The sequence below is a fragment of the Vigna unguiculata genome, chromosome 5 (genome assembly GCF_037176805.1).
Source record: "Vigna unguiculata cultivar grain cowpea cultivar isolate G323 ecotype 2 chromosome 5, ASM3717680v1, whole genome shotgun sequence".
Classification (NCBI taxonomy): domain Eukaryota; kingdom Viridiplantae; phylum Streptophyta; class Magnoliopsida; order Fabales; family Fabaceae; genus Vigna; species Vigna unguiculata.
In genome coordinates, this window is record NC_140796.1 from 53,188,595 (window position 1) to 53,201,468 (window position 12,874).

Here is a 12,874-nt window from a genome sequence, read left to right on the forward strand (position 1 = left end):
CTCCCAATGTGTGATCCAACTATATTAAACAGTCAAAAGCTTTACAACAAAGTTGCATTAAGGCAAGCATCGTAAAGTATGTTTAACGAAGGAACAAGTCCATTATTATTATTATTATTCATGAAATAACTAAGCTACGTTTACCTTCTCTTTGTTTCCATTTGACTAGGAATACCAAAAATTTGCATATTATTGCTTTGTTTCAGTGATCATTGGGAATTTATTCAGTGCATATGTTTGTGGTTTCAACATAATAAAAATAATGGAACTAACCTGATCCACGCTGACTGCGATGAGATAAGACCCAGATGGCACATGCCGCATCTTGAATCCATAACAATACTCATCGTTCACTTAGAAAACTGCAGTTTTATCGATTTGTAGGAAATATTGGATCAACAAAAGAACCATTAGACCCCAAATCGAAGTCGTGGTCACATGCAAAGCACGTTCCTTACTACCCACGTCAGAGCATTAAATAGCTTTAGAAGGAATGAAGGATGTTGAAAACGCCTTGGTGCATGTGAACAGCTCCATGCCTCACTCTTCCGCCACACGGTGCCGCAATGCTTGGATTATTAGATTTCAAATTTGTTTCTAAATCGAATTAGAAACCCATTATTCTATGAATTATATCATTTTGTTTAATTATTTTATAGTCCACTATGATGTTGGGGTCGGTTATGCCACCGTGACGGTGTGCTATATAAGCAGCAAGAGGGAATATGTTAGTGGCAGTACCGCAAACAAACAAGAATAGTGTTATACAAAGAACAAGAGTAAGCCGGAAGTGGGACTCACCCAAAATGGAGAGAACTATGCGTGTGGCCTTCCCACTCGTAGTTTTTGCAGTGGCGACCATGTGTTACGGGGTGGCAGACGCAGCAGTGGTGAAACCTCCGCCGACGTATTTGAAGTGGCATTATTACAGGATCACCAATACATGCCTCTACGCGGAGGAGTATGTCCGTCACCAAGTTAAACTGTTTTGGGATAGAGACAGAAGCATTACGGCAAAGCTCCTCCGCTTGGTTTACTCCGACTGTTTTGTCACTGTATGTACTCTTAACTTTGTTTATCCTGATACTGATTGTAATTTTTCTTTCCTAGTCCTCAATTTTCCAAACACAAAGGAAAGCCTGCTAGTTTAGTAGCGGAATTCTGACTATCTAGGCAGGGATAACAAAAAAGCCAGACTTTGACTAATATACCAGGAGGCATAGGAAGATAGTGTTGTCAAAAGTCCAAAATAATCAAATCATTTTGTTCATTTAGGTCGTTGGAGTTTAATAAATTAGAGTTTGAAGCATAGGATGACAGTTAGGTAATGCATGATTTGTTTTACAAACCTTTCAGACGAAAGGATGGTTTTGTCCTTTTCCCCTTCTATACCTTAAATCACATTTTGTGGCCTAGGGATGTGATGCGTCTATTCTGCTTGACGAAGGACCAAATCCAGAGAAAAAAGCGCCACAAAACCGGGGGCTTGGAGGATTTGTAGTCATTGACAAGATCAAAGATGTTCTCGAATCACGATGCCCTGGAAAAGTCTCTTGTGCTGATATACTTCACCTCGCCACCAGAGATGCTGTTCATCTGGTACTCTCTGAACACCCACTTCTATATAGAAGCATACTAGTCTACTTTCCACTTGCCACTTCATTAAGGAAGGGCTAAGATTTAAGCGGTAGAAAAAGTAACAGATTTGAGGACTGATGTCAACAGGCAGGTGGACCCTCTTACCCAGTTTTAACAGGAAGAAAGGACAGCAGCAGTACATCAGATGCTGCATCGGTAGACCTTCCATCACCATCCATCTCGCTGCAGAAACTTCTAGACTATTTCAAATCGAGGAACTTGAACGAAGTACACATGACAACACTTCTAGGTAAGGAAGACCTACATTCCACTAGAAATTACATACTATAATGTTTCTAATTTTTTGGTTGGAATGAATGTGTCTGCTGCAAATCAACACAGGAGCACACACAATGGGTAGAACACATTGTAGCTACATTGTTGACCGCCTGTACAACTACAATGGGTCCGGCAAACCCGATCCAAGCATGAGTGCCACTCTACTAGATTCACTTAGAAAACTTTGCCCGCCAAGGAAGAAGGGACAGCCAGATCCTCTGGTATACCTAAACCCAGAGTCTGGATCAAATTACAACTTCACAGAGTCATACTACAGAAGAATCCTATCCAACAACGCTGTCCTAGGAGTTGATCAACAATTACTATATGGTAATAACACTAAACAGATAACCGAGGAGTTCGCCGTGGGATTTGAAGATTTTCGGAAAAATTTTGCTACAGCAATGTACAAAATGGGGAATTTCAAGGTTTTAACAGGAAACCAAGGTGAAATACGCAAAAATTGCCGATACACAAATAAGTAGGAGGCAAAATCGGATGATTAGAGTGGACCAAGATATGCCCAGTATAAACAGATTTGTTTGTGTTTTGAAGGTAAAGAATAATACATGAATAATACCCTCTTTGTCTTTTATAACTTGTGAGTTTCAGCAATTCAATTCACTAAAAAAATCTTCTTCGTACAGCATGCATAAAACATAAATCCTTTCTGTTGATTAAAACCACCACAAAAATTGACTACATGTTCCCATATCTTACAACAATCCTTCCTACGACATCCACCCTCTATTTCTACTTGTATGCGTGTGTTTTTTCCGTACTCCAAATTCTCTGGATAGTAAAAAAACTTCTGTACAATTTTCTCCAGAAATGAGTCGAACCAAAAATTCAAAGAAATAAATTGTTTGCATAACCTGTGCACTTATCCATGATATAAATTGATTAACCTGGGAGCAACCAGAGTGATGAAAAAGCTCCCTTTCGCTCTTTCCAGTGACTTCAAGAGGGGGAAAGTAGAGAGAATATGTTAATACAATATAAGGAAAACCAAATGTAGACAAGAAACTCTTAATAGACAATGAAAGCTAAATAGGAATATTAAAAAAACGTATGCATATGTATGCTGCATGTATTCCACTTTGATCAATTTTATAACCAGTTGTAACACCTTAAAAATAAATTAACCAAAATCAAATTTCTATTGAAAATTCGAGTAATCAATTATCTGAAACCATTCCTGAGTAATCAACAGTGCTAATGAAATGAAGTCCGTGCATCCCCAAAAGACATGTTGCATGCGTGAATCAATTATAAATAAAATTATTTACAAACAACAAAAACACACAAGTGCGTAGAAAAAAAAAAATAATCCCTTACAAGATATGACATAAGTAAATTAAGTCCTAAAACCCCTTTAACAGTGATCACAATTTTCTCCATATGGCAGAAACAACAAAGGCAACAACACCTTCTACATTGCGCAGTCTTAATTTAGTACGGATAAATTTTAAAGAAATAGAAGCAACAACGTACAGATACACCAGCATACACATACAAAAATAAAATAGATCATTTCTCCTTTATTTGATTCCCTATTTGTGGCTTTTGATGAAAACTGACAATGAATTTCTCCTTTTGTTCATTCCGTAATAATTATACCTCAAGTATTCGCTGTTACCCGACAAAATATTTTTTGGACATTAGTAATCCTTTCGTCAAATTTCCAAGGGAAGAGAACTTTGAGTGCAGCACTCTATAGAAATACCTTGGTAAAGACCGTCCATGAATCAAATTGAAACTTTCAATAGTCAATCAAACTAATAAAACGTGATGCAGAACAAATTGATTTACCTCATTAAAGAGAGTAATGATGACAATGACATACAGCAGCTGAATGAACCTCCAAAAGCAAAACCACTTCAAGCTGCAAAGTCTTCCATCCAAAGTGGATAAGTAATGACTAAAGTTTTAACACCAGACTCCCATTTGGAATCGCAGTGCAATATACATGAGATAGTTTTTGTCATTCAGAGCTTCTGTCCCAAGATATTGGCGACATTACCTTAGTCCACTTTCTCCTCACCATAATTCATTTTCTTGATTACCTATCGAGAGATGAAATTTTAATTTCAAAAACTAAATATTAGAAATATATAAGGATAAATACATTTGTTAAGTATTCCTTTAGGCATTTGGTAGTGAATAAAGCAGGAATCCCAACGCATCAACATGAAATGAACCAGACTAGCAAACTCCAGCTATATTTCCAAACTTTTTTATCCGTAAAAGATTATCTTTGAATTCAGGCTTAGGACTAACTCAACCAAAAAAGCTAATGCAGGAGACAATAGTTGTCCACCACTTATATGTGCTATTTTCTCCGTATCACTAATCAATGTAAGATCCCCGGCTCACACCTCACACTATGGATTGTATATTACAAGTGTGAAATTCACAAAACTGATATATATACTATTTTCTCCATATTACTAATCAATGTAAGATCCCCAACTCACTCTTTCACACTATTTATTGACAAGTGTGAAATTCACAAAACTGAACATACACAGATGATTCAATAACTGATGAACTGATAGACCTAACAACTACTAGGATGCACTAATACCGTCTTACAATTTGGACTTATGCCTGACTCAAATCCAAAAATAAGCTGATGAGGCAAGATATATCTTCTACTTAAATACATTATTTCGGTCATATATCACTAATAAATATAGAATCTCCAACAAAGTAAAACAATGATTAAGCACTCACCAAATAAAAAATTATACAAGGTTCGCAAAAACAGTTAATACCTTATACTATGAGTAGCACATAGAGGAACATAACTAATTTAGGATTTACCTTGTTAAAATATTTCTTTTGGAGTTTGATTGCAGTTGTTATGCATCTTTTCACATTGATCTTTAGCATCTTGTCATTGAAGATCTATGAAATATAAATTTGCTATATAAAGTTAGAGAACGCACAATAATGATTAAATTTGTATATATGAATTTAATGAACCACCTGAGGAAGGAAAACTAAGATAGAACTTGAACGCAGATCTCATTAAAAAAAGTAAAGATGTTGGTTGAGAAAGAAAACACAGTTAAAAACAGATCTCCTTAAGAACTTAAAGAAATTTGTTTCAACTTTCGAGAAATGATTACAGAAAATCACAAAAAGAAGGACATAAAATTGGATACAATAAAATAAGCTAAACAAACCATGGTGAAATGATAAAAGAAATGAAAAAAATAACTTTTTGGTCACTATAATATAAGTTTTTTTTTGGCCCTCTTAATTTTTTCATTTTAGCCTCTAATCATCTGGCCTGTATTCTAATCTATGTTAAACACAACATCACTTAAAGACAAGGGCCAAACAAGAAAAAAAAAAGTAAGAGAATTAAAACAAAACAACCTTTTAGTCATGGGAACTAAAAGGCTCTTTAAGCCTACAAATATATTGAGAAAGGGGGTTTAGTAATATATAGTAACACCAGAACCAGGTATAAGTTGATGCAAGACAAGAAAGTCATCAAATAGGTACAACAAGCTCCTTTAACCTTCTTCAACAGAGTACAACAGACATCATTAAATGATAACACTGATATGCAATTATTCTACAAGTTAGTTTGCAAATGTCATGAAGGTACAAAGTCCATGGAAGAATACAAGCTTCCAGAAATAGAAGTCCGTGCAGTTTCAGCTTTACATTTTCAAAAACCACAATCCAAACAAAGGTACCCAAAACCAAACATTAAAAACATAAAATAGAAGACAATGTAAGAACGGTAAAATAATTATAAATTTTGAAACAGTAATTAAATGCTGAATAATAAAAAAAACTAAAGATTAAAGCACCTGCCTTTATTATATCATCAAAGGAGTGAGTTTCTCGAAGGATCTTCTGGCGGTTTAAAACCAGAATTGCTGCAACGCAGAATGTGGCCAACTCATTATTTTCTTTCATTGAAGAGGAAATACTGTTCATTTTTGCTCGATCATTTTTTTGCCAGATATTCCTTGCCAATCCACAAAAGGAATGGGATGAGAACAACTTCAATTTGATGCTGTATCCAGAGGTACAAGTTCTTTCATGACTTGAATGTGAGCTAGCTTTTGTGTTGTCATTTTCATTATGATTTGACTGTGACCTACCCTTCACACTAGCATCACCACTGTCTGCAATTACTTCTCTCAGATCATTGCTCGAGTCTCCAGGAAGATGTAATTCCAATGCTTCCAGGCAATTCTCTTCTAAGTCATAAGCCAAGGATTCATCAAAGTCAGCTGCCCACATCATCTGCACTAAACGAGAATATTCTGATCATGTATTGATGGACTAAATCATTGATGTATCGAAAAGGGCTCATTAGAAAATGGCACAATATAGGCAACATTCTTATAAATACACACACAGAGAAAGGATGTATCAAGAGAGAACTCTGGGTTATGATGGAAAATGGCAACTATAAATTTGTGTGATACAATCATACATGAAGAGTCAAGATTAGAAGTGAGTTACTGAGCACATGGCCACCTAAAAAAAGTCATTTCATTTATCTATTAATTTTGACCTTTCAATAGGATCTAACAATCCACATTTATAGTTTTCTTTTTTCACAATAACAAATAATTCTTACTAAATACCCTTTACTGTATAAATATGAGAGAACAAATCAAATTACTTTGCTGCAAGTTACAAAAACTGCTATAGTAACTCTATAAACGCTACAGTTTTCATTAAATCCAACCCTTGAGTTGTAATAATATATTATTATGAGTGTAATATTTATACACTAACAATGTAAAAAATTTAATGCAAAAGTTAACAAATTTACCATACATGTTTTTAGAATTGGATGACCATGCAAAACTATTTTACATTGTCAATGCAAAGTCTATTTCCTCTTATTTAATTCTTTTGTCAAATTCTCTAAAAATGGCGCAACTATAAGCATATAATGAAAGAATGTTTATGTTTTATATATTTTAAAAGTATATTATCTTACTTTTGATATATATATATATATATATATATATATATATATATATATATATATATATCCGATAAAAAACCGTTGAGTTATATCAATGTTAGTTTAATATATAGCAATGTAAACTAATCCTTCCTCTATATATATCGTTATTGACATTTAAAAATCATTTCAATGTTTTCCAGTAATCCAATAATCTCTAGACTTTCTGTTGAAGTAGAAGCAGGCAAGTAAAAAAAGTAGTTCCCCGAGAAGTAGCTATTGAATTAATTGGTTCTATTTTGAAGATATGGGGGGCATTAATCACAAACCTCCCACATTGAAAGAGCCTCATTGAAAGACAACTCTCTTCGAAAAAGAACCAGCAACATACGAAATGCAAAATGAAGGCTTTCAGCTCCAATTTTCGAAAGGTGGGCAAACATTTCTTTGTCTAACAGTTCAAGAATATTCCATAAGGCTCGCAATTGCTTCAACACTCTAGTTGGGCCTTCCATTTGAAAATTTTCTCTCTGGAGATATGTGAAACAAAACAAGTCAGTCACCACAAAACTAACTTACATAGTTGAAATTTAGCAATATTTGTGAATACCATTCTCCTTAAAAGCATCTCAAAACACCAAAATGCATCTGCATTATCCTCAAAGATTACAACAAAGGGAGACAGCAAATCGCTCATACCTAAAATCAAATATTCAGTGAAAAAATAAGTGTTGGCATCCAGAGTCAGTGTGACAGGACTCTTGATAGAACAAAATAGAACAGAATCATTGGTAAGAAGTCAAGAAATACCAAGGAAATAACAACCTTGGCAATACCCCGTAGCAGGATCAACCCAGGCATAGACAGCAAGAATATCTGACATTCTGGCTAAATTTCTCGTGTCCTCATAGAATTCAAGATGACTATCAGTCCTCACAACATCAACAACTGAAAAGGAATTAGAAAAAAGATAAGGTCAAAATATATGATATCACCAAAAAGAGAAGATAAACCTCTCTCCTTGTTTAACTAGGGGGGAGAGGGAAACACACTATACAACTTAGGTACCTATCCTATGCAAGGTCCAAAGCCATTCTGATACTCTCTCTTCACTGACAGGCCAAGCTTGAGAAATTGAGGATCGTATCATTGCTGGCTGAGGTACATCTGATATTTTTAGTTGATTTACCATCTGTGCTTGATAAACTTGATTCTTAGACAGAAGTCCCGGCTCTTCCTCATCAGGTGAAGCAATTCCAATTTCAGAGTCCATGGGATGTAAGGTAGCAAGAGGTTGTTTGCTATTTGATTCAATAACTAAATCTACATTGTTATTAATTCGAAAGCTATGCATACTTTCATCTTCAAATATTGATTGTTCTGGCACAGGAAGCTTATCCCTGAGCTCTATGCCTGACTGATATTTACCACTATTTTCAAACATATCAGTGACAGATAAATGAGGAAAATCAAAACTACTGGCACTTACATAATCCAATTCCTCATCTTCTCTCCCTGACTTTGGGGAACTGGAGTTTTGTTGACCAGAAGAATCATATGCTACATTATCAGTGCTGACTCTCAAACTAACTAGTTCGACCCCATCATTTGAGCTATTCCAATGGCTTACTTTTGCTTCCTCTGTACAGATATTGCTCCTATCATAACATTTTCCTACTTCAACATTATTATCATAACAAGTAGATTCTTCTATATTATCCTGTAATTTCCGGCCATCTTTGGAATAAGTCCGCACATCCATTACTTTGGATCCAACAACATATGCCAATGAACCAGTTCCAATACTTGAATGCATTGTTTGGCATTGCTTAATCAGGTCCCTATAATGCTCCCTGCAAGGACAAATTCTTGTGGAAGTCCATAAATAATAATTGCATACTAAGAATACAGAAAGATGCTACCCTAGTTGAAACAAACCATATGACCATTGGATGCCAAAGTCATTTTCCAAATACCACTTCCAAACATTGACACAGTTACCCAAATAGTAACCAGATGCCAAAGGAAGGTAGCTATGCATGCATTACCATATGGTTACAATCATCGATGATAGAAAGATTGAATTTAGTAAGTTCTGAGTCGTGAAACTCCAGGCTAATGATAGTAAATTCAATATTAATTATGTGAAAAATATCATACAAGATCCCAAAATTGGAGGAAAAATGTAAAAGGAAATTGAAGGATCCACACCTCCTAGCCGCTCTCAACCTTCTCCGATACTCAGCAGTGCTGCTCAGCGTATAACAACCTAGTAAAAACTCCCAAACTTCAGGTCTTATTGATGGATCTACACCCTAACAAAAAATGTATAAAAAAGTGTAACAAATCAGGAAGACCAACAATTCACTAATTAGCTTAAATTGATCCTTCTAGAGTACAGATTTATACATTCATATTGATGAAAAAATAAATTACATTACAAATTTAAGTAAACATAAAGTAATCTACAATAAATATATTTAGAACATGGCAAGAAAGTAACCAGATTGGTTGACTCAAAAAATAACTTCAAGCTTTTTATGATGTTATTGATGAATTAAAACACATACATGTGGAAGAACTTCATAAGAAAAACAACTTGTTATCCCGTGCAAACTGATTTGCATATCACCAATTTGGTATATTTAGAGAATAATTCCTAGTATGATATAAAATGAATAGACTCAGTTTAGGGCATGGTATAGGATTTATTGAAGTTCTGCCACTAGGCCATGACTTAAGGGACTTCTTTTTTTCTATTTTAATGAAATGGTGGATTACTGATAAAATATTTGTTAAATAGTGCATGTGCAAGAGACCGTAGTACAATATAAAGTAATGGGAAAATAAATAAAAGTTATTGTATATTTTTGTGAATATGATGAACAGAATGCATTTTATTAGGCTTTCAGCATAAAAATTAAAGCAGCCAGGGTTCTGTCATCAATAGGATCCCAAAAGTAAAACACACTAACGCCTATGATGAACAAAGCTGTTATGGTTGTGTTAATATCAGTTTTGCGATGTTCATAAATTCAGTATCAAAGGGAACACGAGACTTCCCTATAATGCCATGGTAAAAACAAAAATTTTAGTGATAGAACTGACTCTGTTGACAATAGAAAACATTGAATGCAGCACGGTGAATGTGGACTGGTTCAAACTGTCCAGCTCATTAGAAATTTGAAGGTTAAAGTTAAGGAAAATCCCTTTTTCTTTTATCACATTTACAAAAGAATAAAGACAAACTGCCTACTGCTTATTTTTCCAGTAATTATATATACCAAATTGACTTTCACATATAATAAATTAGCAGGTTGTGGCATCATGAAACCTCATGATTTCATTAAAAAACAAAAAAAAATAAGAAGATCCACCTTTGAGTTGTGAGCAACATCCATGTTTTCATAAAAGTAATAGACAAATAAATCCTCCCTTAAGTTGAGGTTTCATTCCCAAGAATATGGATTCAATAAAAAAAATACTCTGCCCCATGCCATGCCCAAAATTTATCCGTACTCTCTCACGTTTGCATCTAATATAAATTATTCTTTTATGTAAAATTGGCAATTTGCACCTTTGGAATTGAAATTAAAATTCAAGAAAAGCAGGTCAATGACAACCACTGACAAAGAACACCCTCGACCTAAAAGCATCCGTGACCTTAAAGAAACTAAAAGAAATAACTACATATTAAATAAAGTTAGGCAGGTTTGTTCAAATCTATTACTCTATGCACAATAATTTTTGTTTTAAAAAACATGAATGGGTGCACCAAATTCATGAGCATGCATCATCCTAGACCGGAAGAAGATGATTATGGTGAACAGGGGATAACAAAGATAATGGTGCAGATAAATAAAAGAAGAAAAAGAATCACGGCATAATGACAACATACCCCCAGCACAATCAATTTTAGAGCTTTCCGGAAACCAGACACCTTTCCTTCACTATCTGACATGGCTTGCCACTTGTCTGGCTTAAGCATTCTCTTTACCTGCTCGATGAAGATTAGTACAATCGTTAAAAAAGGTCACCTTATAACAAGATTATATATCTACAATTAGCAACAAGATCTCCATAGATGCCCATGTGTTCAAATGACAAACAGAGAGGAATTTACTCTAATGCAAAGAGGGAGTCTGAGCGTTCTCAAATCACAGTATGTATTCCGCTATAGAAAAACCCGTGTAAAGTGCAATCAACCCAGAAGTTCTAGGGCATTGTCAATAGATGAACTAGCATCAAATTACAGAAGATGCTTTGAACTGATCATCCTAGTCCCATTCTACACAGAGGATAACATTCAAAAGAGCCCTGATATCAATCCTTGACAATATAAACAATGTTGAGAAAGAAACATAAAAAATTGTTCAACAAATAACAAAATGCTGCCTACCACTAGTCTCAGATAAAAAAATAAAAAATAAAGAGCAGCACTCTGAGTATGATGATGCATAACGAACGACCGAACTTGAGCACAAACAACGCAATTAAAAAAACGCGGTAGAGTTGTAGTCTTACAGTTACAACAACCTTTGCGGGCGAGTGAGAAAGGCAGGGATCCCCAATGTCACGCACAATGGAACTCAGTTTTCGAACATTGATAGCCCCAGCGTTTCCACAATTCCATTGGTTCTCTTCGCCACAACAATACATCACACTCGCTCACCTTCCATCACAATCACCAATCACAGCAATGTCAATAACTAACTGCACACATATTAAACCCCTAAATGCATGCCGAACGAAAACCTTCAATGTTACATTTCTATCGTTGTTGTTATTGTCATTTGCGTTTCAATTTCAAAATTCGATCACCGAACGATGCAAGTGACGACTACAGAATATTCCTTCTTTTGCATAGATTGAACGAGCAATAGTCGACGGTCAGAAAAATACGCTGATGAAAGAATGCGATAATAAAATAATGAAAAAAAAACAACGAAATCACGAATCGCAATCGTACCGAAATGTAAGCAGTTGAATCGAGAGGGAAATGGAAGAAGGATCGAAGTCGATGGTGGAAAGGATTTATTGATTGAAACGGAAAGGGTTTGAGTTGCGATGAGAGAGAAAAAGAGAGAGAGAGAGAGAGAGAGAGAGAGAGAGGGAGAGAAAGAGAGAGTGATGGAGTAATGGAGTGAGTGGAGGCTGAAGTTCAGGTTGAGGAGAACCTCCTCCGTGCGTGCATCGTCGTATGCTCAAATAACGAAAAAAAGAAGAAGTGAAAAGACCGTTTTGTTTGTATTTCCCTGTTAAGTACCTTCGATAATTTGAGGATTAACCGATCCTCACTGCTTTCTGCCAAATGCTAAGTACACATTCGAACCATTAATAATTATTATAATTGATAATTACGAATAATAATACCGTATTTAAGAATTTTCAAACACACGCAGTCATAAAGCACCGCTTCAACACAAAAACGCGTGACAAATTAAAATAAATATCAAAACACAACATATTTAACGTTTACTTTTCTTATATAGATTTGCGTGTATCAAAATTTAATATTATATATATAATACTTATTAGATAAATTATATTTTTTCATATTATTTAATGTTAGTTCGTAACAAAAACGTAATTATATTTTTTTCTAAAATTTAAATGTAAACACAATTATCTGATTTTAATGTGTTAAGATAGAAGAAAATGTTCTCATCTAAAACAAATATAAGAAATACTTATATTTAAAAAATTCTTTAATTCTGATTTTGAAATGGGTTTGAATTATTGGGTTTTACTTAAATATTTTGAAATTTTAAAATAATGTTCGGTTTTATTATAATAATACTCTACCAACAGTCTTGAATCGAGCCAGTTTACTTTTAACCAGGTTTATTTAATTTTAATCTTATGAAAAGTTATCTAAAAAAAAGTTGTGCAGAACAGTTTTAATGGGTTTGATTTATATTATTTCTTGAAATTAGACCGAAACTTATAATACTATTATTTTATTCAAGTGAGATAAAACAGGTAGTTTATAAAAAAATAGAAATAAAA

General features: G+C 34.5%; 2 protein-coding genes across 7 annotated transcripts; one reads left to right on the forward strand and one right to left on the reverse strand.

The window, feature by feature from the left end:
- The first annotated feature begins 720 nt into the window (after positions 1 to 720).
- Positions 721 to 2,515, forward strand: LOC114185143 (putative peroxidase 26). The gene is made up of 4 exons (XM_028072693.2): positions 721 to 1,055; positions 1,417 to 1,599; positions 1,726 to 1,888; positions 1,981 to 2,515. Exons 1-4 carry the CDS (start codon positions 726 to 728, stop codon positions 2,400 to 2,402), a joined length of 1,098 nt encoding a protein of 365 aa, XP_027928494.1. The 5' UTR covers positions 721 to 725; the 3' UTR covers positions 2,403 to 2,515.
- A 55-nt stretch (positions 2,516 to 2,570) lies between these two features.
- Positions 2,571 to 12,091, reverse strand: LOC114185141 (rab GTPase-activating protein 22-like). 6 transcript variants are annotated; one of them, XM_085673724.1, is made up of 12 exons: positions 11,835 to 12,090; positions 11,402 to 11,537; positions 10,764 to 10,862; positions 9,077 to 9,180; positions 7,934 to 8,718; positions 7,676 to 7,813; positions 7,476 to 7,564; positions 7,195 to 7,395; positions 5,752 to 6,189; positions 4,744 to 4,827; positions 3,730 to 3,983; positions 2,571 to 2,875 (listed from the first exon to the last, which is right to left on the reverse strand). In XM_085673724.1, exons 2-11 carry the CDS (start codon positions 11,522 to 11,524, stop codon positions 3,942 to 3,944), a joined length of 2,103 nt encoding a protein of 700 aa, XP_085529850.1. In that variant the 5' UTR covers positions 11,525 to 11,537; positions 11,835 to 12,090; the 3' UTR covers positions 2,571 to 2,875; positions 3,730 to 3,941. The 6 variants fall into 6 exon arrangements, with proteins under 6 accessions (XP_085529850.1, XP_085529848.1, XP_027928487.1 ...); XM_085673722.1 differs by having other exon boundaries at positions 11,390 to 11,537; XM_028072686.2 differs by having other exon boundaries at positions 7,691 to 7,813; positions 11,390 to 11,537; positions 11,835 to 12,088.
- Between the last annotated feature and the right edge of the window lie 783 nt (positions 12,092 to 12,874).

What these genes read in the sequence shown, in the direction of transcription:
- LOC114185143 (XM_028072693.2), top strand. Translation starts at nt 726, where the DNA reads ATGTTAGTGGCAGTACCGCAAACAAACAAGAATAGTGTTATACAAAGA. An exon ending in ACTCCGACTGTTTTGTCACT is followed by an intron (nt 1,056 to 1,416) that starts GTATGTACTCTT and finishes TTTGTGGCCTAG; the next exon opens with GGATGTGATGCGTCTATTCT. An exon ending in CCAGAGATGCTGTTCATCTG is followed by an intron (nt 1,600 to 1,725) that starts GTACTCTCTGAA and finishes TGATGTCAACAG; the next exon opens with GCAGGTGGACCCTCTTACCC.
- LOC114185141 (XM_085673722.1), bottom strand. Translation starts at nt 11,524, where the DNA reads ATGTATTGTTGTGGCGAAGAGAACCAATGGAATTGTGGAAACGCTGGG. An exon ending in AGGTTGAGAGCGGCTAGGAG is followed by an intron (nt 8,719 to 9,076) that starts GTGTGGATCCTT and finishes TTGTCCTTGCAG; the next exon opens with GGAGCATTATAGGGACCTGA. An exon ending in CCTTTGATGATATAATAAAG is followed by an intron (nt 4,828 to 5,751) that starts GCAGGTGCTTTA and finishes TATATTTCATAG; the next exon opens with ATCTTCAATGACAAGATGCT.